The sequence below is a fragment of the Heterodontus francisci genome, chromosome 25, assembly GCF_036365525.1.
Source record: "Heterodontus francisci isolate sHetFra1 chromosome 25, sHetFra1.hap1, whole genome shotgun sequence".
Classification (NCBI taxonomy): Eukaryota; Metazoa; Chordata; class Chondrichthyes; order Heterodontiformes; family Heterodontidae; genus Heterodontus; species Heterodontus francisci.
Genome location: NC_090395.1, coordinates 57,651,655 through 57,677,781, shown reverse-complemented (window position 1 = coordinate 57,677,781; position 26,127 = coordinate 57,651,655). Strand labels below are relative to the sequence as shown.

The 26,127-nt window shown below is 41.1% G+C and overlaps 1 protein-coding gene across 6 annotated transcripts in view; it reads left to right on the top strand.

Moving 5' to 3' along the window:
- Nucleotides 1-26,127, top strand: part of LOC137383886 (C4b-binding protein alpha chain-like) — a 50,726-nt gene that overhangs the window by 12,183 nt on the left and 12,416 nt on the right. For 3 of the 6 annotated variants that reach the window (XM_068057254.1, XM_068057252.1, XM_068057251.1), the window contains exons 2-11: nt 1,925-2,116; nt 3,055-3,151; nt 8,252-8,325; nt 12,410-12,595; nt 14,552-14,737; nt 18,066-18,086; nt 18,222-18,239; nt 18,708-18,725; nt 18,864-18,884; nt 26,006-26,038. In XM_068057254.1, coding sequence (XP_067913355.1) covers nt 1,925-2,116; nt 3,055-3,151; nt 8,252-8,325; nt 12,410-12,595; nt 14,552-14,737; nt 18,066-18,086; nt 18,222-18,239; nt 18,708-18,725; nt 18,864-18,884; nt 26,006-26,038 — 846 coding nt within the window. The remainder of the gene's footprint in view (nt 1-1,924; nt 2,117-3,054; nt 3,152-8,251; nt 8,326-12,409; nt 12,596-14,551; nt 14,738-18,065; nt 18,087-18,221; nt 18,240-18,707; nt 18,726-18,863; nt 18,885-26,005; nt 26,039-26,127) is intronic. The other 3 variants (XM_068057255.1, XM_068057253.1, XM_068057256.1) reach the window with 3 other exon arrangements.

The following is a 26,127-nucleotide window of genomic DNA, read 5'->3' as shown; positions in this document are numbered from 1 at the left end:
GCCAGCAGAGGGACCACTTGCACACGTACCACATTGATAGGCACGACCAATGATGATGTGGAGATCACGTTTCTACCCAGAGTGTACGGGTAATGCTGCTATGCTTTGATATTACTACTTGGACGTTAGTTTGTCAGGTCGGTCTTATATTGAATAAAATATAATCACTGTCGCCCATAATGGTGATCACTTCGAATCATTTCAAAATTTGGGAAGTGGGGATAGAGGGTTAATTGATTCTGATAGCCTGAGTTACAACAGCTGGGCTTTGTTGGGTGGGTGCTAGTGGGGTGGGAGAACATAAAGACTATATTTTCTCCAATTGGGCCAGTAAAAAAAAAAATCCTCAGTAGCTTTCTTCTCTGTGCGCCGTGTTGCCCTCTCAAAAGACACAAAGAAAAGGAAATGTCAGGCGATCACTGACCCACAAGAGATGCACAAAAATAAAATGAAGTAAAATCATAACTGAGCACCAGGCAAATTAGCGAAAGAAGTAAAATAGGAGAGATGTAGTTAAAGGAGCCACATGATGTCAACAGAGACAGATAAGATGTTGGATTTTCAGACTTCTTATGAGCAATGCTTTGGGTGATAACTAATACAGCATTTTCTCTAAGTACCTTAAACTAAAAGCCAGTTTTCACTTTAGTAATCTTCTAACAGGCTTTTTCTATGTCGATGTAAGCAACATAACAAAATCTGTTCTGGTGGGACTGATTAACTGGATGTTGAGATGCCAAAACAGCATATCCTGCAACTGAGCATTACTACCGGAGAACTACTAGCCTTTCTAATATTAGAGATTACTCATGGGGCATGTCTTCACACACTTCATGGAATGTATTTGTGTAACAATTTACTGCACTTTTTGTAACTTTCCATAATTGTATTCAATTTTATTCAGAAGTCCTAATTGAGAAATTTATGCTACAAGACTCTTATAGTTGATGGGTCATACGCAAAGTTTTTCCACTGCAAACACTTGCTGCAGTTAATTGACTGAAGTTCAAATTTATTTATTGAAATTCACTCTCCACTTTTTCAAGAGCAGAGAGCTCGTGAATGACCCAATCTAACTGCATAATCAAAAATTTCCAAAGCTTTTGTCTGTCTCTTGTCAGTTGAAATTATTAATGTCTTCAAAGTTCTAAACTTAAAAATGTGAAAAAAAATCAGAACAAGGGCCCAGGAGCTTGCAAGTGTATGGGCATGCTGCCAAATGGCCAGTAACTGGCTTAGATGGAAGTGGAAAAGCTGCACTCTTCAAATCTGTAGCCCCTAAATGCAGCCATGGCCTAACCCACTCAATGTTGTCAGAACTCCACATTTGTCTGTGCTTGCGGACCTTTCCCAATGCTGTTGGGCTCCTGGGCACTTACACTCCATATGGAAAGACACTGGTATCTCTTGAGTAGTGCTACACCCTTGCACCCTATTCATTGCTGCTATATTTTTATTACTGCCAGATCCCAGGAATCATCCAGTAAACTAATACTTGTGTTCCATGATGTTATCTAACTCCAGGTTCCCCCTCCACAGCACTGTGATACCTATAAACCAATGACTCCCGTATCCATTAGATCTGGGCAGCATGTCATGCATGCAGTCTGCCTCCCTAGTCATGCTTCATGTTTAATTTCATTTTCGCATATCTGTGTCAGATTTAGATATCACAATTTTATGGGAGGGGATCTTGCTAGGATATGGAAGGGCTGAATGAAAGCAAAAAGTGTATTTGAAATAAGTGAGCAAATCAAAGAATTGCAAGTAATATAAAACGACAATCCAGAGCTAGGTAAAAGGGGAGAAAAAACATGTCTGGGTAAGGCGTATCTTCCAGATATGATCTTAGTATGCCAATTGATCTCTAATGTGGTTTAAAGGGAGAATTGTTTGTGAAAGTTGAAACTTTTTTTTTTTACAGGTGACTGTGGCAAAGCTCCAACGCTGGAGAATGGCTCACCAACTGATGATTTTATTTCTTCCACCTCATTTCCTGTTAGTACCAAAGTCGTATACAAATGTTACCCGGGTTATGTATTCAGGGAAGGAAGTTCAAGATCTGTTCTCTGCATGGAAGATTCAACTTGGGCACCATTACGGGCCATTTGTGAATGTAAGTAATCCGAGTAATTTTATTCTTCTCCCGTCCCGATGTTGTTTCCCAGTCCTGTTTTTTTTTCCAGAAAGAAGTGACTTGGCTGATATGTTCCATGGATGCGAGTAGTTTTCCATTTCTTCATCCTAAAAAGTCAAGCCAAAACAGAGATCTCTGAATTTAAACTGAAGGAAGGAAACATCACTTACTGCTGGAATTAGACTATGGACTCTTCTACTGTGGAAGAACCTTTTTTCCCCATCGGACGGCTGTGAAGACTTCAAGCAACATGGGACTGTAAATTTGCAAGGACTCTTGTTTTTTTTCTATTTTTAATGTTGTTCATATCTTCATAGTGTTTAAAAATTTAGTTTTTCTAATTAACCAGTTAACCTGTTGATTTAAAGACGCCTGGTTTGGTTAGCCTCATTCAGGAGTTAATAGATGGTACAATTTGGCTGGGTCTTTAGTTTAGAAAGTTTAAAATGATATGTTGGGCGACCTGTGGAGGGATGGGATTGAATTAATAGTGCGTTTCTCTCACCACAATCAGAATCATATATTTTGATTGGAGGGCTTTGACTGGAGCGGTTGGTCATAACAACTTTGTAGCAAGAAAATAGCAGACCAAAATTTTAAAGGAATTACATCCATAACTAGTGTTACACCAGAGCTGGATCCTGTGGAGATGGATGCTAACAAATCCCTGAACTCATGTAGTGTAGATATTTTTAATGTTGGCTAAAGCAGGGCCCTGTCATTGTGGGATATTTGTTTTACTCAGTCTTATTTCCTCGTTTGTTTGTCCATAACATTGAAAAGGAATTTTATAATTGGGATGACCTGGCATTCTGAAAAACTGTGCATCAATTTATTTTAAATTTCTGTGGATTGTACTTGAAAGACCTGTTGGGAGATTTGTAACTTCTCTACCTTTTCCCATTTTCTTTGTGTAGTAAAGAATTGCGGTAATCCAGGAGAGATTCTGAATGGGTATTATGAAGCAACTAATACTACTTTTGGAAGTATAGCTACATTTTTTTGTTCCGATGGGTGAGTATTCAGTACACAAATGGCTGTAAGAAACTTGTTCGATTTTGATAATGAGTTGCAATCTTTTAACTTCATTATTAAGATGTGGTTACAGCATTTCCATGCTGGTACAAGAATGCAGCTTAAGACCAGCCTAAGACGGTGACAACATTTTCTTTCTTTTGAATCTAGTTACTTTTTATTGTAACTTGACATGAGTATTGGATCCACCGATTTCCTGAATGAGGGTCAGTTGATTCTAGTGAAAGGTTATGCTTTTTGTCTTGTGACTGAGGCTGTCTCAGTACTTCCAGTCTGGTGCAACAACATACCTTAATCCCAATTAAAGAAAATTATCTTTTCCTTGCATTTCTCATGACTGCTATCTCTCTTGCCTCTGAGTTGGGCTTCAAATTCAATGGCAACCTATCAGTAATTTTGTGGATTTATTAGCACAAATAAATTGGTTGTCTAGTAAGTGCTAAATTCTGCGTGGTTTGTGCTATGAACTTTCACTTACTGACAGGCCATATTCAATCAGCTTTCACCCAGGTCCCTTAAAATGGTTATGAAGAGAAGACATACAGGAATAATAAAATCAAATCAAAATACTGCAGATGCTGGAAATCTGAAATAAAAACAAGAAATGCTGGAAATACTCAGCAGGTCTGGCAGCATCTGCAGAGATAGAAGCAGAGTTAATGGTTCAGGTCAGTGACCTTTCATCAGAACTTCTGATGAACCACGCAGTGGTACAGTTGGAAGGGAATGGCCTTCAACATTAACATTAACTCTGGACCCAATGAACCCTTATGGCATCAGGCTGAACATGGGCAAGGAAACGTCCTGCTGATGACCACCTACTACCCTCCCTCAACTTATGCAGCAGTCCTCTTCCATGTTGAATACCAGTTCGAAGAAGCACTGGGAGTACCAAAGGCACAGAATGTACTCTGGGGGACTTTAATGTCTCTCACCAAGAGTGGATTGGTTGCACCACTACTGACCAAGCTGGCCGAATCTTGAAGGACAGAGCTGCCAGACTGGGCCTGTAGCAGGTGGTGGGAGAACCCTACTTGACCTTGCCCTTACCAATCTACTTGTCGTAGAAGCACCTGTCCATTTCAGTATTGGAGGAGTGACCACTGCACTTTCTTGATAGAGATGAAGTCTCGTCTTCACACTGAGAGCAGCCTCCATTGTGCTGTGTGCCACTACCACTGTGCTAAATGAGAGATTTTGAACAGACTTAGCAGCTGAAAACTGGGTATCCTTTAGGCACTGTGGGCCATCAGCAGCAGAATTGTATTTCACTACAATCTATAACCTTATGGACTGGCATATCCCTCACTCTACCAACTCTGGTTCAATGAGGAGTGTAGGAGAGGATGCCAGGTACAGCACCAGGCATACCGAAAAAATGAAGTGACAGCCTGCTGAAGCTGCAACACTGGACTACATTATGCTAAACAGTGGAAGCAGTACACGAGACAGCTAAATAATCCCAACAGCCAACAGATCAGATCAAAGCTCTGTAGTCCTGCCATATCCAGGCGTGAATGGTGGTGGATAATTAAGCAACTGATCGGAAGGGGAGGAGGCTCCGTGAACAACAACATCCCCAGTGATGGAAGGAGACCAGCACATTGGTGCAAAAGACGAGGCTGAAGCATTTGCAACCATCTTCAGCTGGAAGTGCAGAGTAGATGCTCTAACTCGGCCTCTTCCTGAGGCTTGCCATTCACCAGAAACTTAACTGGACCATCCGCATAAATACTGTAGCTATAAGAGCAGGTCAGAGGCTGGGACTTTTGTGGCGAATAACTCATCTACTGACTCCTTAAAGTTGGGACAAAGCAGTCTGCTTGATTGGCACCCAATTCACCATCTTAAGCGTTCACTCCCTGCAGCATTAGCGCACAGTGGCAGCAGTGTGCAGAATTTACAAAATACATTACAAATCGATGAGACTCCTTTTGGTAGCGCTTTCCAAATGTGCGACTTCTACTGTCTAGAACAGGGGCAGCAGGAAACACCTGGAAGCTCCCTTCCAAATCTCCCTCGAACATACGAATTAAGAGCAGGAGTAGGCCACTTGGCCCCTCGAGCCTGCTGCGCCATTCAACAAGATCATAGCTGATCTGATTGTAACCTCGACTACACATTCCCATCTACCCCCAGTCACCTTTCACCCCCTTGCTTATCAAGAATCTATCTACCTCTGCCTTAAAAATATTCAAAGATGCTGCTTCCACCTTTTGAGGAAGAGTTCCAAAGACACTCAACCCTCAGAAAAATGTTCTCCTCATCTCTGTCTTAAATGGGCGATCTCTTATTTTTAAACAGTGACCCCGAGTTCTCGATTCTCCCACAAGAGGAAACGTCCTTTTCACATCCACCCTGTCAAGACCCCTCGGAATCCATCAAGTCGCCTCTCTTACTCTTCTAAACACCAGCGGATACAAGCCTAGCCTGTCCACCCTTTCCTCATAAAACAACCTGCCCATTCCAGATATTAGTCTAATAAACCTTCTCTGAACTACTTCCAACGCATTTGCATCCTTCCTTAAATATGGAGACCAGTATTGTACATAGTACTCCAGATGGGGTCTCATCATTGCTCTGCATAACTGAAGCATAACCTCCCTACTTTTCGTATTCAATTCCCCTCGCAATAAATGATAACATTCTATTAGCTTTCCTAATTACTTGCTGTACCTGCATGTTAACCTTTTACGATTCATGCATTAGGACACCCAGATCCCTCTGCATCTCGGAGCTCTGCAATCTATCACCATTTAGATAATCTTTTTATTATTCCTGCCAAAATGGACAATTGCACATTTTCCCATTTAGTCGATTTGCCAGGTCTTTGCCCAATCACTGAACCTATCCATATCCCTTCGTAGCCTCCTTATGTCCTCTTCACAAGTTACTTTCCTGCTTATCTTTGTGTCATCAGCAAATTTAGCAACCATACCTTCGGTCCCTTCATTCAAGTCATTTATATAAATTGTAAAAAGTTGAGGCCCCAGTACTGAACCCTGTGGCACACCAGTCATTACACCTTGCCAACCATAAAATGACCCATTTATGCCTACTCTCTGTTTCCTGTTAGCGAGCCAATCTTCAATCCATGCCAATACATTACGCCCTACACCATGAGCTTTTATTTTCTGCAATAACCTTTGATGTGACACCTTATCAAATGCCTTCTGGAAATCTAAGTACAGTACTTCTGCCGGTTTCCCTTTATCACAGCACATGTTACTTCAAAGAACTCAAATAAATTGGTTAAACATGATTTCCTTTTCAGAGTCATGTTGATTCTGCCTGATTACCTTGAATTTTTCTAAGTGCCCTGCTATCACGTCTCAAGTAGCTTCTAACATTTTGACGAAGACAGATGTTCAGCTAACTGGCCTGTAGTTTCCTGCTTTCTGTCTCCCTCCCTTTTTGAGTTACATTGGCTATTTTCCAATCTAATGGAACTTTCCCCGAATCTAGGAAATTTTGGCAAACTAAAACCAATGCATCAACTATCTCTCTAGCCACTTCTTTTAAGACCTTAGAATGAAGTCCATCAGCACCAGGGGACTTGTCTGCCTACAGCTCCAACAATTTGCTCAGTACCACTTCCCTGATGATTGTAATTTTCTTGAGTTCTTTCTTCCCTCCCTTCCATTTCCTGATGTAGCTATTTCTGGATGTTACTTTTATCCTCTGTGGTGAAGACACATGCAAAATACCTGTCCAGTTCATCTGCCATCTCCTTATTTTCCCTTATTGATTCCCCAGACTCACTTTCCATAACACAAAAGCTCACTTTGTCAACTCTTTTTTTTTCTTAAATATCTATAGAAACTCTTACTATCTGTACCTTGATGCCATGGTTAGTCTGCTCATCCACACTACAGCCCTTGCTCTTGTCCATACAAGCTACAAGAACCTAGAACTTGTTGCTCAATTGCAAGTGCTGAGACTCCTCCACTCCTGTCCTCTCGATCCCCTTCCCTGCCTGATTCGTCGTCACACCCTCCTGTCCCTGACCAGTGACCAAAACACATGATCCTATCCTAAGGGGTGTGACTGCCTTTCGGAACAGTGTCCAGGTAACTTTTCCCCCTTCTTGATGCATAACAGTGTCTGCAGCTCGGCCTCCAGCTTAATTACTCTGAGCTGAACCCCCTCAAGCTGCAGACACCTACTACAGACTACAGCCATGGATTCCAAGGGCTCCCACATACTGCAGCCGCGACACATCACCTGTCCTGCCAGCTTTATTGTGTTAACTTAATTTTTTTCTTAATTAATTTATAGTTTCCCTCCTTACTGAATTCCCGCACTTCACAAATTCCCTTCTTCATACTCTGTGCCCAACAGTACCACTCATTGCAGACAACGCAGCACTGAAAGTGCTCTGAATTTATACTCTGTGAAAACGATGATGTCAGCTTTGCTGGAGCTCAGACCAGTTTAAGCTAGCTACCTACTTAACTACAGCTACTCTGAGAGCTTGTATACCCTGTTTAAAACTGTAAGAAACTTGACTTGCCTCGTAACTTAAACAGTACTTTTAGTTCACTGCTAAATGTAAACAAAACAAAAACTGGACCTTAGAGAGATTAACCCTGAAAATTTCCTCACTTACAAGCTCCCTCCTTCACGCTCTGTGCCCATCAGTAGCACTCAGTGCAGACCATCCTGACTTTGGAAATATATCGCTGTTCCTTCACTGTTGCTGGGTTAAAATCCTGGAATTCCCTTGCTAACAGCACTGTGGATGTATCTACATCACAAGGACTGCAGCGGTTCAAGGCAGCTTACCACCAACTTCTCAAGGGCAATTAGGGATGGGCAATAAATGCTGGCCTTCTCAGCGACTCCCACATTCCATGAATTGAAAAAAAGTGACAAAAACTGTGCGCTGTGCTTTGGCGACAACTTGTATGGTGATAATGCGTCCTATCTTGCATGCCCTTCAGTGTACCAAAGTACTGTAAATATTTCATATGGATGCACTATAATTCTTTACCCTCTTCCCTGGTCACTTTGCTGTACCATTCCCATTTAACTTTAAACATGGTGGTGTGATTGATTATTATTTGACTTTTCTTTTAGGTACCGGCTTGTTGGTACAAACTACCGGAAATGTACAGTTGATGGGTGGAGTGGCCAGGTCCCAAGATGTGAAAGTAAGTTGGGGTTCTATGTTTCTTAGAGGTTTGACTCCTTTTGGTGCCATACCAGTAATAAAGTATTTTTAGGTAAAGTTATGGATTTTCTTTTGGGTACCTCCTCTTCTAGTTCTCTCTTTTCTTTGTCTTCCTTATTGTCTTAAATGTTTTTTTTCTTTCATTTTTGTTTGCTATCTTGGCTTTTTCAATGAGACAGATTGGGTAGTGTGCCAGGGAAGGTAGCATTTTTTGGTGATGGGAAATTCTCAACCAATTGCAACTTAGTAGGCTTTGGATGACCTTTTGTGCTGCAGGACAAAGGGAGGAAGAAGGATCCAGGTTACAAGCAGCTTTTTCCTGATGCCAAAAGCAGCATGACAAGTGGAAGGTGGGGAAAGGCGAGGTGCAGTAAGGCACAGGCACTTGGAGTGGAAAGCAGTAGAAAGAAGGGAAATGGCAATGCTGAGAGCCGGTTTCCCTTTAGTCACAGCACATCTTAAAACCCTCTTCCTAATGTCATTGTGGGATCATTGTCACTCCAAGGACTGCAGCAGTTCAGGAGAATATCCACCTACCACCACCTCAGGGCGCAATTAGATGGGCAATAAGTGTGACCTTGCCAGTGTTGCCCATATCTTGAGCGCGCTCCAACCCCCATTCCCATTGCCAGAAGAGCACTGTACATCTGTGATTGGTTCTTTGCTGTCGAGTTTGGGGAGTGGGGTGAGGTGGGGGTACAGATATCAAGAGGTAGATCTTTTCCCAGAGAATAGTAGATCTCTGGAACAGGCTGCAGTCTCTTGCAGTGGATGCTGATTTGCTGAACTCCTTCAAACAAGAGCTGGACCAGTTTCTGGTTGGGTCTGGCATCGCCTCTTCGACAAGATTAATACTTGGAATTCAGGGCCAGCTTGGTGATTCGGGCTAGATTTAATCACTGAAATGAGTTGGACAGGAATTTCCCAGATTTTTCCCTCTTGTTTTTCTTCTTTCCCAAGAGATCACGTGATTTTAGGTGGGGTGGAAAGTGCATATACTGAGATTCTGGAATATACACACACATTTTAGATCATTAAGATCATAAGAACTAGGAGCAGGAGTAGGCCGTCCGGCCCCTCGAGCCTGCTCCGCCATTCAATAAGATCATGGCTGATCTTTTCGTGGACTCAGGTCCACTTACCCGCGCTAAATTTATATTGCGTACATGCGCATTTGTGCGTGCATGCACTTGTGCGTGTAGTAGAGCATATACTGGGACTACAGACCCGGCAGGGAAGATGCTGGGATCGATTATCAAGGATGTTATAGTGGGACACTTGGAGAATAATGGTGGGATTGGGTAGGGCAACATGGATGAATGAGGGAGATCATGTTTGACAAACCTGTTGGAGTTTTTCAAGAATGTAACTAACAATACATAAGAGGGAACCAGTGGATGTGGTGTATTTGGATTTTCAGAAGGCTTTCAATAAGCTCCCACACAGGAGGTTAGTAAGCAAAATTAGAGCACAAGATTGGGGATATTACACTGGCATGGATTGAGAATTGGTTAACGAACAGAAAACAGAGAGTGGGAATTGTCATGATCCTGTAGTTTTTTTCTGGGAAGATGCGGTTTGCCTTTAAGGCTTGAAAAGGATCAGTATTGCTTTAAGAACCAGCAAGCCTCAGGAGTTATAGGAAGGTGCATTTTTGTTGCCTTAGAAACAGCCATTTAGAGACTGCGGTTCAAAGGGTGCATTCTCGTTACCATTGATATAGCCACTGGGAGTGAGCCTCATGCGATATATTTGTTACAATTCAGTTTTGAACTGGCTTTTAGTTGAAGACACACAGACAGAGGGCACAGCTGTGGTGTTTAGCACACCTGGAAAAGAGCTCTCAACCATTTAAACTGAAGGACGAGGATTTTAGTCTGTTTAATTATTATCTCTCAAATTTCTTTTAAAAAAAAGTCAAGCCAAAACACAGATCTCCGGTAATTTAAACTGAAGAAAGGGAAGTTAGACCGTGGCAATCTTTTATCCCTGAAAAATTCTAAAGTTAGATTGATTCTGTTGAAAATGTTTGCAAGTCGTTAATTATTGAAATTCGCTGGAGAAGGCAAGCAACATTCTGCAAGGACTTCAAGCAATATTGGACTGTAATTTTGCAAGGACTCTAATTTTCTTCTATTTTAAATGTTGTTTATATCTTCATAGTGTTTAAGAATTTAGTTCTTCTAATTTAGGAGTTTATTAATTTAAAGACACCTGGTTTGGTTAGCCTCATTCGGGGGAGGTCAATAGATGGTACAATTTGACTGGGTCTTTCTTTAATTTGGAAAGTTTTAAATAATATGTTAGCCGATCTGTCCAGTGACAGGATTGAATTAACAGTGTGTTGGTCCCACCACAATCAGAATCTTATACTTTGATTGTGGCCTTTGACAGGAGTGGTCGGTCGTAACAGAATAAACAGGTCATTCTTGGGTTGGCAGGCTGTGACTAGTGGGGTACCGCAGGGATCAGTGTATGGGCCCCAGCTATACACAGTCTATATCAATGATTTGGATGTGGGGACCAAATGTAATATTTCCAGGCTTGCTGATGACAAAGTTAGGTGGAAATGTGAATTATGAGGAGGATGCAAAGAGGCTTTGTGTGGATTTAGACAGGCTAAGTGAGTGGGCAACAACATGGCAAATGGAATATAGTATGGAAAAATGTGAAGTTATCCACTTTGGTAGGAAAAATAGAAATGCAGAGTATTTCTTAAATGGTAAGGAGGTTGGGAAGTGTTGATGCCCAAAGGGACGTGGTTGTCCTTGTTCATTAGTCACTGAAAGCTTAACATGCAGGTGCAGCAAGCAATTAGGAAGGCAAATGGTCTGTTGGCCTTTATTGCAAGAGGCTTTGAGTACGAGGTTGAAGAAGTCTTGCTGCAATTGTATAGAACCTTGGTGAGTCTGCACTTGAAGTATTGTGTCCAGTGTCAATCTCCTTACCTAAGGAAGGATATACTTGCCATAGAGGGAGTGCAACAAAGGTTGACCAGACTGATCCTGGGATGGCAGGATTGTCCTTTGAGGAGAGATTGAGAAGACTGGGCCTATATTCTATAGAGTTTAGAAGAATGAGAGGTGATCTCATTGAAGCACACAACTCTTATAGGGCAGATGCAGGAAGGATGTTTCTTTTGTCTGGTGAGTCTAGAATCTGGGGATACAGTCTCGGAATAAGAGGTAGGCCGGTTAGGACTGAGATAAAGAGGAATTTCTTCACTCAGAGGCTGGTGAATCTGTGGAATTTTGCAGCCCAGAGGGCTATGGAGACTCAGTAATTGATTATGTTCAAGACCAGGATTGATATATTTTGAGATATTAAAAATATCAAGGGATATGGGGATAGTATGGGAAAATGGCATTGAGGTATATCAGCCATGATCTAGTTGAATGGTGGAGCAGGTTCAAGGGGCTGAATGGCCCGCTGCTCTCCTATTCCCTATGTTACAAAACGTATCAATTGTGTGGGTCAGGCCGAATGGACTCTGTGTCCTTTTTTAGTCTTTCATGGGATGTGGGCATTGCTGTCAAGGCCAGCATTTGTTGCCCATCCCTAATTGCCCTTGACAACTGAGTGGGTAGCTAGGCTATTTAAGAGTCAACTACATTGCTGTGGATTTGGAGTTGCACGTAAGCCAGAGCAGGTAAGGACGGCAGGTTTCTTTCCTTAAAGGACATTAGTGAACTAGATGGGTTTTAACGACAATCGATGATAGTTTCATGGCACCATTACTGAGACGAGCTTTCAATTCATTTTTTAAAATTAATTAAATTGATTGAATTTAAATTCTGCCAGCTGCCATAGTGGGATTTGAACCTGCACCCCAGGGAATTGACCTGGGCCCCTCAATTATTAGTTGAGTGACATTACCACGACATCACCATCTCCCCATCATTGAATGTACAATGGAAAGAAAGAAGACTGCCCAGGATCTACATTGTGCTATAGTGTATTGGTTCACTAGTGTGCTGTGTTACTGAGCTTGACTGATTTTAGTCTGAAAGTAAAGTTTTGATATGGTCTGTTCAGAACATTAACTGAATTTCATTTATTTCCAGTTGTCAAATGTGCTGATCCTCCATCTATTGCGAATGGGAAAGTTCGAACACCAAGCCAGACCTCCGACTGGGAATATGGAATGATAGCAAAATATTTATGTTCTGAAAGCTATACATTGATTGGTGCAGCAGAACTTATTTGTACAAAAACTGGAATGTGGAACACAGACCCACCAATATGCAAAGGTATTTGAGTACAGGATCCGAATCAGTTTCAATTGCCCTTTACAACTAGAGCTGAGAAGCTGAAAATATGATTGATATTTTGTGTTTTAGCATTGCAATACTGTGTGCAGTTAACTCTATCTACAGCCACGCACAGAATCATCCGTGGTCTTATAATGTAGGAAATAAGGGAATTTCTCCTGCACAATCTAAATTTATTCTGCTATATTTGTCTCCTGTAAATCTGTTTGAATCTAAGGTCCTGACATACCAAGTCTTCCTCCATGCTGCAAAATTCAACTCCTCTGGTTCTTGGTTTTATTTTGCAGCGCGCATCCTAAAATTTCATGTTCTTGCCTTCCTTTCCAAAGACTTGTCGGATTAAACCTCCCCTTCATTATGCGCTATTCAACCTGTATAATTTTTCTAGCCTAACTGATCGTCTAGAGCTGCATATATGAGTATTTCATGAATTGTTAGAGAGGAGGAGGCTTGTGTGGAGTATAAACATTGGTCTCGGCCAATTGGCCTGATTCCGTGCTATACTTTCTATGTAACTAATCCTGTGTTTGCAAGTGAGAATGAATAATTTTGGAGAACAGTGATGTGTATTTAATTTCAGGTTGGTTAAATTCCTGATATTTGTCCTAACAATAATCTGCTGGTTATTTTTTAAAAAAAAATTGAGGTGAATACACAGTTATACAAAAATAAAAAGCAGCATGGTGCATGGTTCGATTGATGGTAGCGCTAAGAGAACACAAATAATATAAAACACAACAAATAGTAATGGTGGCGGTTAGAAACACATAACACGTAGATGATGTTTATCCAGGATAGGTCTCGGACCACTAACCAGAACGGCGCCCGGCATCGTGCTTCTCCCAATGCGGCACATCAACTGTTGCCAATTTCTGAAGCTTGGAGAAAAGAATGTTGAGGGGTATTTCAATGAGGTAATAAGTATTGCTCTACGGCAGCGAGGCCTGGACAACGTATGCCAGCCAAGAGCGACGTCTCAATTCATTCCATCTTCTCTGCCTTCGGAGAATACTTGGCATCAGGTGGCAGGACTATATCTCCAACACAGAAGTCCTTGAAGCGGCCAACACCCCCAGCTTATACACACTACTGCGTCAGCGGCGCTTGAGATGGCTTGGCCATGTGAGCCGCATGGAAGATGGCAGGATCCCCAAAGACACATTGTACAGCGAGCTCGCCACTGGTATCAGACCCACCGGCTGTCCATGTCTCCGCTATAAAGACGTCTGCAAACGCGACATGAAATCGTGTGACATTGATCACAAGTCGTGGGAGTCAGTTGCCAGCATTCGCCAGAGCTGGCGGGCAGCCATAAAGACAGGGCTAAATTGTGGCGAGTCGAAGAGACTTAGTAGTTGGCAGGAAAAAAGACAGAGGCGCAAGGGGAGAGCCAACTGTGCAACAGCCCCGACAAACAAATTTCTCTGCAGCACCTGTGGAAGAGCCTGTCACTCCAGAATTGGCCTTTATAGCCACTCCAGGCGCTGCTTCACAAACCACTGACCACCTCCAGGCGCGTATCCATTGTCTCTCGAGATAAGGAGGCCCAAAAGAAGAAATAAGTATTACATGGTATAGATGAGGTCAATTCAGATTATTGCTTCAAGCATGTAGGGCAAGGGGTCATAAATTGAAGATAGTGGAAATAATTAATCTTATAAAATGATTTTACTTAGATAATAGTGGAAGTTTTGGGCAATCTACTTGGTAAAGTTGAGTCAAACAATAGGGTGGGTTGAACACTAAATGGTCTTTCCTTACTTTTAATGTTAGATTTAAAAGTTTTTTTTTGGCTTATTTCACTCTGAATTCCAAAGGAGGTTCTTTTGGCCTTTAGAACTAACAGCTTTTTATTTTTTGCTAATTACCATGAGCTCATATAAGAAGGCTAGCAAGGTTGAGTATAAGTTATCGAACTCTTTGTTCTTTTGTCAGTTGTTCAATGTAAGCGTCCTGAACTGCCTGCAAATATCGAGATCGTATCAGGATTTGGACCTATGTACAAATATCAGGAGGAGATCACCTTTCGCTGTAGCAATAATTATGAAATGGTTGGCAAGAGTGTCATTGAATGCAGTGCGGATAGCACATTTGTACCACAGCCACCTACTTGCATATTACGTGAGTAAACATCTCTTAAACATGAGGTCGAATTAGATCCGAATTGAGTTCTCTAAGTCTGTTCAAATAATGGGTAGGAGGTGGGGTGGGGGTGGGCCCAGGGGTTTGCTGACACAACTGCTCTGAAACTGACCGCAACCTCAGGATTTTGGGCATGCTTAGATTAACGCTGAAATCCTGAAAGCGTGGCCTTTCATTCAAGGCTGTGCCACAGCCTGCACTGTGACTCCTCCCAGAGCTGGCAATCACTGAAATCAGTGAAAATTTCAATCTTCCAACCCCAATATTGCTGTTTGGAAACCCATTTTAAAAAGTTACGCCTTGTTCAATCAGGTTTAACTGGGTTTTTAATGGTGATGAATAAAATTTGAGCAACAGAAACTGGCCCTGAAAAAATAATTTTATAATTGTGGATTGCTGTTGTGGTTGGTAGATTTTTTTTTTTTTAGAAGTTTTTTTTCCAGAATATTTTAGCTTCTACCTTCATCCCCTGTGCATGTCTTAATCTTTAATTTACACTCTGGGGGACAAATAGAGATTTTGTTTGTGGTTTTAGTTTTCTATTTGGGGAATCTGTGAAAATCCTTTAATGTGATTGGCTGCTTGGTCAGCCGGATGACATCACGCTAGCTCCATGCTGGAAATGCCCAATAAAGAACGCTGCAATCAGTTGCAGTACCACAGCACTGTGATAGAGGTGACATTCTCACCCGAGAGATTGTGTGATCTCTGCGAGACTTACTTCACGGTCAGCGGCAAGCACCCTTGCTTCACCACTGACTGCAAAATCTGGCCTAATATATTTTGACGTAGATATGTCCAAATTAACAGGGACTTTCTTGCTCCGCTTCGCTTCTGAAAACAAATAGAAAATATTGATCGAATGAGAGACAGAAATAGTGGTCATGTTTTAAAATGAGGCCAAACATTTATTTGATATGCAACTGCATTAGATAGCTTATACTTAAGATAGTGGCAGAAAGCTGAACTTAATTGCTACTCAGCCTTGCTGCCCTCCTTATGTGAACTCTTGATCATTAACAAAAAATAAAAACTGCTGGTTCTGAAGGCCAAGAGAACCTCTTAGAATTATGTGCAGTGTGAAATAAACCCCCAAAAATCTAAATTCAATAAAACAATGAAAAATAAGAAAGATCATCTAAATCGCACACTTACTCTTTCCACATGTGTTGAGTTGGTTGGTAGAAACTTGTGCCTTGTATGATTAGGAGCAAGTCCCTCTCATCGAAGCAAAACAACTTGAAATTTGAAGCTACTTAAATACATTGCAATAAATAGAAAATTATGTCCTGCAGTTGCAATTCAGGCAATTATTATGCATTCAGTTCATAAAAGTGTCTTAAAGCATCCAGACAGAGACATCTGTACCGACAAGTGGTAATTCATTGCTGCCATGGAGCATATAACTAGCATTTCTACTCACTAATCTACATCCCAATTAAACAGGGCCTCATTTAAAATTCTCAGCCTTGTTTTCAAATCCCTGTATGGCCTCACCCTTTTCTATCTCTCCAGTCTCTCCTACAACTCTCCAATGTTTATACTCCTCCAATTCTGACCTCTTGAGCATCCCTAATTTTAAATGTTCCACCATTGGCTGTTGATGCCCTAAGCTATGGAATTTCCTTCTTAAATCTCTCTACCTCCCTTTCCTCCTTTTAATTTTTTGTTTTAGTTTTTATTCATTTATTTATTTATTTTATTCATTAGAGATACAGCACTGAAACAGGCCCTTCGGCCCACCGAGTCTGTGCCGACCAACAACCACCCATTTGTGCTAACCCGACAGTAATCCCATATTTCCTATCACCTTTCTCCACTAGGGGCAATTTACAATGGCCAATTTACCTATCACCTGCAAGTCTTTGGATGTGGGAGGAAACCGGAGCACCTGGCAAAAACCCACACTTCTTAAAACCTACCTCCTTGACCAAACTTTCGTCATCTGCCCTAATATCATCTTACGTGGCTCACTGACAAATTTTGTTTAATGCTCCTGTGAAGTGCCTTGGGACATTTTACACTGTTAAAGACACTATATAAATACAAGTTGGTGGTAGAATCTGTAGTACAGGCTTCACAGGACATGGCCACCAGCAGAAGAGCAAGTATGCATAGATTTCAGCATGTCTGCCTTCATAGTAAGGGTGCTGGTGCAACAGCATGATAACTATCAAAATCAGAGCTTGGGGAATTTGAACAATTTTCGCTCTGAGGCATAATGTCCAGGATCACGGAATGCTACACTGCAGTTTTACTAATGAAGCAAGTGACGTTGGCCTGGATTTTACCCTAGGAGAATCGGGGCCAGGCACCAAATGAAAAAGTTGGTGGCGAACCCGCTTCCGCCTCACCTGGGGATCCGACCCGTATTTTGCGGGTTGCTGAGCTTCAGTTGGTGTGAGGCGGGACTTCCACCTGCTTGAGATGGGAAGTCTCGTCTAATAGAGCTGGCAGCCAATCAGTGGGCCGGCAGCTCTTAGTCCCAGCAGCGCCACCAGGAGCAGTGGGCACTGCTGGGACTACAGCCTAGTGTGAAGAAAAGATGTTGGGGAACCTTGAGCAAAGGTATGTTTTGGCTGCCTTGCCGGGGGTAATCAGTCAGGCCCCGGCGAGGCAATGTTGGGGGAGCGGGGGCGGCCCTCCATCGGGTACAGGGTGCCTGGTCATGAAGGCCTCCCCGGGACATTCAGGAACCACCTGCTTTTGCCAGTTGGCTTCTCACTGGTCTAGGATGCCCGCTTGCCATATGTAAAATCTGCGTGGAGGCGGGTGAAGGCCCTTAAGTGGCCATTTTACACCCCCCCCCCCCCCCCCCCCGCTCTTTGGGGTGGCGTAAAATTCAGTCCATTGTCTCTGATTTAAACATGTAGGGCCACAGTTATAACTCCTGTGCTGACGTGAAGTTAATTCTCCAGGAAGGTTTCATGACAGACAGATTTTGAAGGGTCCTAAGAGTGGTATATTTATGCATAAAATACTGGATCAGCCTTTTCACAGCTGTTCTCAAACTGTTTCAGGCCAACTATCACCAAATAAATCCCATTAGCTGTGGATACTGGCACCTGTAAGTCCATCAATGGAGGTCATCTTGGAGACACGCAGAAGTGCTAAGTAGTCTATTGGCTGCACAAATTTTTTTAAAGTAACAGTTGATTACTTGAGTACAGTATAACAGTAAATAAACTTAATGGCTTACTCCAGGATGTCCTTAGCTTTATGCAAACCACATTCTTTGAGAATCACTGTTTTATGGTAACACTGCTCATCAGTTAGTTGATTTTGTTTTTTTCTGTCCAATGTATAGGAACTACAATTCCTCCAGCTGGTAAGTATATTGCATTGAATTAATAGTGTACTTGAAAACTGTCCTTTACTTTTACATGCACATGTTTGAGAAGCAGTATTCTATGGTTAATGCTGTACACATGATTGATTTTTTTCTTTCTTGTCCCCTGCACAGTAATTTCTACAAGAGCTGGTAAGTGTATTGCATTGACTTAATGGTGTATTCTTGACTGTCACAAAATTGCATAGAAACAGGTTGTTTTGGTTCAGTCAAACCATTGGTGTTTATCCTTTATATGAGCAATGGTCCTAGTCCCATGTGCTTGTCCTGTTCCCATATTACTCTATGCCACCTTTCTCATCTATTATTAGACATTGTCTTTGCTTCAACTTCAGAAGTACATTGCATAGCCACACAATCTTGTATATTTAAAAAAAAAAAGGTAGTGTATTGGCTGCACGACTTAGCAAAAATAAACTTTATATTAACAGTTGATCTTTGAATATTTTTCTCACTCATGCATTAACAGTAAATATGTTGCCCTGACTTAATAGCATACTCCAGAATGTCGTTTGCTTTATACACACACCACATTCTCTGAAGCACTGTTTTATGTTAACACTGCTCATCAGTTGAATTTTTTTTCTGTCCAATACATAGGAACTACAACTACTACAAGTAAGTATATTCCATTGACTTCATGGCATACTCTAGATTGTCGTTTCCTTTTACATACACCATGCTTTGAGAAGCACTGTTTTATGGTAACACTGTTCTAATGAAGCATTTGTATTTTTTTCCTTGTCTGCTGAATAGTAACTGCTACTACAAAAGCTGGTAAGTATATTAATTATGTAGAAATGTACTGTTTGTCCCAATAAAGCCTTTGGTGTTGAACAGTAATCCTAGTCCTGTACACTTGCCCTGTTCCATCTCACCTTATGCCATCTTTCTAATCTATTCTTAGGCATGGTCCTCACTTCATTTACTAGCTCCAGGAGTACAGCCATATAACTTTGTATGAAGAAAAGTTTCTCCTGTTCTATCTTAAATCACCCCAAACTTAATCATGTATCTCATCATTTTAGAACCCTCTACTATAGGAAATAGTTTTTCTATTTACCTGTGTCATTCTTTTATAATTTTAAACACCTCCATTAAAGCACTATATAACCTCCTCGGTTTTAACAACCCTAGTTGTTCAAATCTTATTTCATCTTTGCATTTACTCATATCAGGTAGCATCCGAGTGAACCTGTGCTGTACCCTTTTGATTACCTCAACATTCTTTTGATTGTGTGGAGTTCAAGACTGCACACATGACTTCAACTGTGGTCTTACTAAGGCTTTGTTTCAGACTACTTACTAAAAGAGCTACGTTTGAACGTGTAAGAACGTAATTAAGAAGTAACAAAATAAAAATGGGATGTGCACCACTGTGGAAATACAGATTTTTATAAGACTATTTGACGCTGCCAAAGAGTCAAAAACTGTCATCAGTACAATAGCAGTCTTGGTAAACTATGTAAATGAAGAGAACGTAGTTCTTTCAAAATGGCTCATGCACTGCTGAGTAATCAGATTGATATTTGCACAACAATTATTTTCCCCTATTGCTTATTACCATATTACACAAATTTAGTGTCTGCAACTAAGTCCTCCAATAATTAACATTATTAGCACTGGTCTGTTATTTCAAATGGTCTACTTGACAATTTCATAACTTAGTTATGTTAGCTGTGATATGCTAACTCCTTTGATAACAGTAAAAAGTACACCTTTTGCAGTAATGGTATTAATATAAGAAGCTGTAGATAAAAGCTGAATTGCACAGTTAATGCAAGGCTGCAGTCTGATAGGTTTTGGTATTTGTTATGAACACAATCTAAACCTGAGGAGTGAACTGTAATCTTGAAGTATTCCTTGCGGGTGTTCCTTAAAGATTTAATTTTTGATCTATTGGCTAAACAAACTAGATTTAAAAAAAAACTTTCACAAGGCAATTAATCTATTTTTATACACATCAGTAAATGTACCATCTGATGGAGAACTAAGCTATATAGATCAGAAGATTGAGAGCCTAGGCTAAGTTACCTGTTTTCAACTGGGGAGCCAGTTGGGGGCACTACAATTGGCTTAAACATTTCCAGGTTAAAGGAGTGGGGGGGAGGAATTCAGCCAAGGATCCACTTCCTAATCATTATCTTGTGGACGCTGCATGTATTTGGATATCCTCATTGAGCTTGCCTGTTATGCCCAGAAATTCATACTGCTGGTTTACAATCACCTGCTTCCGTGTGGAAAATGGTAACTTGGGGGAGATATCAAAGGGTGGCACCCACCATGGAACTGTACTCATCAGGAGTCCACTCCTTTAGGAGAGAATGAATATTAGGAGAGAGAAAGGGAAAGAAATTATTCATTTTTTCATATAACTCTCTCCTCTAAATGTGCTGTTCATTACACTCTAAGTTAGTTTAAATGCACAATTGGGTTGTGAGTATAGCAGACACACTTTGTTGAATAATTCCATGAACTTTCTCAAACTTTTAAGCTTCAAAATCCTGTTTAGCTGTTGATTTATCTGATTCTTCTTGCATATTAGCCTTTCAATGTGTCTCTCTAGTCTGCTAATTGCTCCTGTACAGTAATTGGAAAGCCACTCCATAACAAATACATGTTTGACTATATAAAACAAAGAAAACATATCTGCCCACTCATTCAGATTGAATTCTAGTATGTATGTTGTGTTCAGAATCTAATGGAACCCATGAACTAGAAATTAAATGCTATTTCTTTGACAAAAATATATGCTATTTAAAGACACAATGCATCATCTTATCACTTGCATTTCAGCATCTTTTTTGTTTATGGCTGTCAATTTCATTTTCTTAATATTTCCTTTTAGTATACCTCATGTTTTGAGCAGCAGTGTTTTATGTTAGTTGAATCAGTGATTCTTTTCCTTTCCCATGTACAGCTCTTATAATTTCTGCTACTGTTGCAACTAACGCCACTTATAAGTACATTGCCAGAATTTAACCAAGTACTCTAGGTTGCACACTTAAACATCCAAGAAACAGTACTTTTTAATGTTGAGGTGGTAATAAACCTGTGTTTTCTACATTCACTGCATAGTTGCTCTGACCGAGGTGGTAGGAGTGCACAGTCTTTTCTAGTTTCACTTCTCCACAGATAGCATCTATTTAAATGTTTACCGATGCAGCCAATGATTTCTTTTATCCCAGAATGGAATACGCCAACTGGGTTTCTTTAATAAACAACAAAATTATCAGTTTATTATAAAGCAAGGATTAGCCAGGAATGAAGCAAAGCATTAACAATGATTGAAAATATGAAAGTTCCTTTTTAAAAATGCTCCAATTACTTGCACGCACACATACAGGAAAAAATACAGAAATTCACTCTGTAAAGGTCTGTTACAAAAAAAGACAAGAAACCTACTTTGGCCAAATACTTGCTAATTCTTTACAGAAAAAGAAAGATATGGAAGGAAGTCAGTTGTCCCTTTATTTTAGTCTGACATCTGGGTATACGGAGATGGATCACTGGGTTCATTTCAGAAGCAGTCTATTGTGGAGAGGTCCAGAATTATTCTGGTAGGCTTTCTAGGAGAAATGTGGCATCTAGGTTTTTCCGCCAGCCCACGCTTGAATCGCAAATTTTTTTCCCCAGCTCCTCAGGAGCTATATGGCACCAGGGAATTTTTTGCTCTTCCACAGAGGATTTCTTCAAAAAGGTAGAGAGGGTGGTGAGCTGGGTGGTTTCTTTTTACTTGGCAGGAAAACACCAACTGTCTTCAAACAATTCACACCACTTACTAAAAAAAAAATCCAAATCCCAAACAGAGTCAACCTCCTGACTTCCATAAATCTTGACATGTGGCTTCTCTGTAACCATTTTTCCCCAAGTCACCGAGGGTTCTGCTGTTTTCTGAGCCCAAATCACAGGTTGCCTCCAGCACAAGTGGCTTGCAAACATCAACTTGTCCTGTCAGTGAACTTGGTTTTAAAAAAAATGCATTCATAGAACCTTTTCAGCTTTAACACAAGTCCTCAAAAAATAAAAATATTAATAATAATGGAAGCATTTTTGTAACAGTAGATCATGCTTGCACTGGGTACTATTAAAGGAATCTGATCCGCTTCTTTCACATTTCTATTGAAAGTGCCCGCTTCAAATATTAACCAGTCTTTTTCTTTCACATGTTGACTTGATGTATATTTCTAGTGTTTTCTCTCTTGCTTGAAATTTTCAGTATTTATTGCTTTCCTTTGTTCATATTCTACCTTTTATAAGTTCACAAGATAGTTATAGATAAGGAAGGCCACTTGACACATCTTAAATCATCACAGAGAAAAAGTTATTTCCTACCCTCGCCCCAAAATGACATCTGTTTCTTGAATGAATGTTTTAGCTTCCACTCCCCTAATTCAGTGGTGGTCACTTTTTTTTCTTAAAGCAGCCCTTTCTGGCATCTGTTCTAAATTTGGCTTTTATTGTTAACCTGTGTCAATGCTCTCACACAGTTTGAAGTCTTCCTCGGAGTTAATATTTTCCATGTCTTAATACATTAGTTATAGCCTCTGTGAGGTTGCCATTCAAGACTAAAGAGTACAATTTTCTCCAGTTTTTCCCTTGTAAATTACTTCTTTGATGTAAGAGCTTGGTTTTTTGGCTTTTCATCACACTACCTCCAGGTCACTGACCTGAAACCTGAACTCTGCTTCTCTCTCCACAGATGCTGCCGGATCTGCTGAGTATTTCCAGCAATTTTTTGTTTTTACCTCCAAAACTTAAATGTCTTCGTAACTGCACCAAATTGGATTTTGCCTGTTGCTAGAACTGAGGTTATTTACTTAAAAACTGAATCTAAAATTGTAGAATTCTACAGGGCTTACCGCTGAGTACACAAGTTACCTTTCTCGCTACAATAAGCCACCAGCCTGAAATTAGACTCAACAAAACTGGCTGTTAATTAGCTATTCACTGGATTTTTATATAAAATCTCAAACAATGCATGCTACTGCAGGGGGAAAAACAAGATGTTGATCTGTTCCATTTGCCTTAAGGATGCCTAACCTGCAACAAATGTTGGAGTCTCCTGCTGCCGCATCAAAGGATAGGCGCTCCACTTAGAGTAGTAACTTCAGCAACTCATGAGTCTGCCTTCACCTCGCTCCTCCTCCCTCCTCACTGTCTCTCAGATTTAAGACTGGGGACAGAGTAGTCCCTTGCTCTTATCCTCTGTCTTGCCCTTACATTTGGCACTTGCTCTGTTTCTTGCATACTCTGTCAACATTACATTCTCGTTTGCTCATTCTCTCGCTGTCTGTGCCAGAAAAAGGCAGTGAACTGTCTTCCAGCAAGCAACAGCACAGGTCTCTGCATTTTAACATTGTCAACTAAGCTTTAAATAGCTGAGACAGAAAAATTAAAGTTACATTTAGAGAGGTATTAAAGTTGCATCTTAATTGTTTTTCAGAACTGAGTGCGGGGAAAATAGTTCATTTATATTAGAGCTAAATTGGCATTTTTGAAGTTGTGCCTGTCTTGACTGTGTTTTTCAGTTCAGCTCATGCAAAACACTGCTGCCCATATTATAATTCACACCAAGTCTCATTCACCCATTGTCCCTGTGCTCGGTGACATGTATTGGCTCCCAGTCTGTTAAAGGCGCTGCATAAATTTAGGTGATTTTTGCCATTCATAAAGGAGACTGTACTTGTCAAATGTGCATTATTTCAGTAGTTGTGATGTGAGGCAAGAGCTTACTGATCACACTGTTTGTTTAACTACATATGGGCAGTGCAAGGTGCATAACTCATTGTTGAGTGTGCAAGGTCTGTTTGCGAGAATGGTTAGTGATGCTGGACTTGAGCAAATGCCCAGTGCAAAAGCCTAATAATAATTGAGAGCTCTGTATTTTGTCTTTGCTGTACAATGCCTCCATGTTTGATTGTTTGCCTTGCTTTGGGTGACCAAAACTCCAGACATTTTCAGTTCTGTTGAGACCAATTTCAGGTTGCTGGCTTAGTATAGTGAAAAATGCTATGTGCACCCTGTGGAGTAACCCTTTTAATCAGGGCTCTTTACAGTTTTAGTATAAAATTTTCCAGTTTAATCTGATCTAGCAATATAATTGAGCATTTCATTTCCATTGTTTTATTTCTGTGGTAGTAATACCACCACTAAACCTTGAGGCATCCCACTCTGTGCTCCTCTTGCTCTCTTGTCTTTCTCCACCGCGTCCCCGTCCCCCCCCCCCCCCCCCCCCCCCCCCGGCAATGTAACTCGTCTAAAGAATACCTGTTTTCTACCCTTCATTTTTCATACAGTCCCAAGATTTATCCTGAATTTCTACATCTTTCAGTTTAACCTTTTTACCCTTTGAGTGAAACTTTGTAAACTATTTTTAACTAGATTTAGATTCTACCAATTACATGTTTTCCCATTTTCTCCCTGTTTAACTTTTCTCTCCCTCATAGTTCATTAGTACTTGTTGGATTTATCACTGGAGCCAACATGTTCAACTTTGCAAATTGCAGCTACCATCTCATCAGGAATCATTGTGTTTCAGCTTCTTAATTTATCAATGCATAAGACACGGGGAAAAATTGAGCAAGAAAACAAACCATGCAGTGTCAGTCCTGCTTTTCTCCACTCAACCTTTTTTTTTCCCCCATCTTAATGTGTGATCCCTCAAAAATCTGGTTTTTCCACACTCCTCTTGTTCAATGTTTATCCCTAGTACCCTTTCTGCCTCTCACTATCCCTTTTTAATGCTTGTCTCTGACTCTGTCTTTGTGTGTCCCTCCCTCCCCTGCTCTGTGTGTCTGTCTGTCCCTCCTTTCTCTGTGCTTGCTCCCTCTGTCCCATGCTCTTGCTCTGCACCCCTCGCATGTGCACACACATGCTTTCTCTTAAAGACCAGCTACCCGATGGGACCCAACGACGTGTTGGGATCGGGTCGGGCTGCTCTTCCGGGTTCGGCCTTCGGGCTCAGGTCGGGCTGGGCCCAGGTCGGACACGCACAGCAAAGTAAGTGTTAAAAGTTTAAAAACTTACCTGAGCTGCGAGTCCAGGATGTTGAGCAGGAAAACTGAGTCTGCGCAGTGAGCGTCTCTATGACGTCATCACGCTCGTGCTGCGACTTCCGGCAGATTGGGAGTCAGAAGGTAAGTAAAGGGAACGTTGGTCTCATCGGGTCGGGGTGGGGGACGAATGGAGGGACTGCAGTCTGGCTTGGGTCCGAGTCCAGTGTGGTTCCGTCGGGTTTGGGTCAAGTTTTTTTTTTTTGTGACTTGAGTAGGCCTTTACTTTCTCTTGCTCCTTCTCACTCTTTCTCTGTGTGGTTGCCCCTCCCCCTCCACCCCTGTGCGCTCTGTCCCCAAGGAAGGTCTTGTATCTCTGTAAAGACAATGCAATACTTGTAAACGATAATCTCTGATGTTGTGTAGAAAAAAGACTTTCTCCCACCACCCTTGCTCATAGAGATAAATTTGACTTGGTCACTAAAGCAGCATGTGAGTGGGAGAAAATGATCCAGCTCTTCAGGTGGAAGGACTGGTGAAGCCTGCTACCTCCACTGAGCACAAAGAAAACATTAATAGGCAGGTATTGTTGCATCCTGGACATCAGTGATCATCTAGGGTCAGAATGTATTTACTTTGCCTTGCTGAGTAACGACTGGTTGGGTTTGTACATGGGAACAAAACTAACACTTGTATTCAGTGAAGGCTGACCGCAGAATAGTGACCCCTTCCGACTTCTGGAAGAATGAACTGTTGAACTTGGCAAGTTGGAGGAATGAAGGCTTGCCCAATAACGGGAGGGAGACTTGTGATTGAAGAATGTAACTGCTTAATGGCACGTGCCTTAAATGACTGAAGATTTTATGGTCAACTTAAAATGTTTTTTTTTAACTTTTGCACCAGGAGAACATGAAAATCGTACAGGCCTAATTGTTGGTAAGTGGGAGAGCTAAGTAATTCACAATTATTTTAGATTTATAAACTTCATCAATGTACTTTTGACTAGAATGGTACCAGGAAAGCAG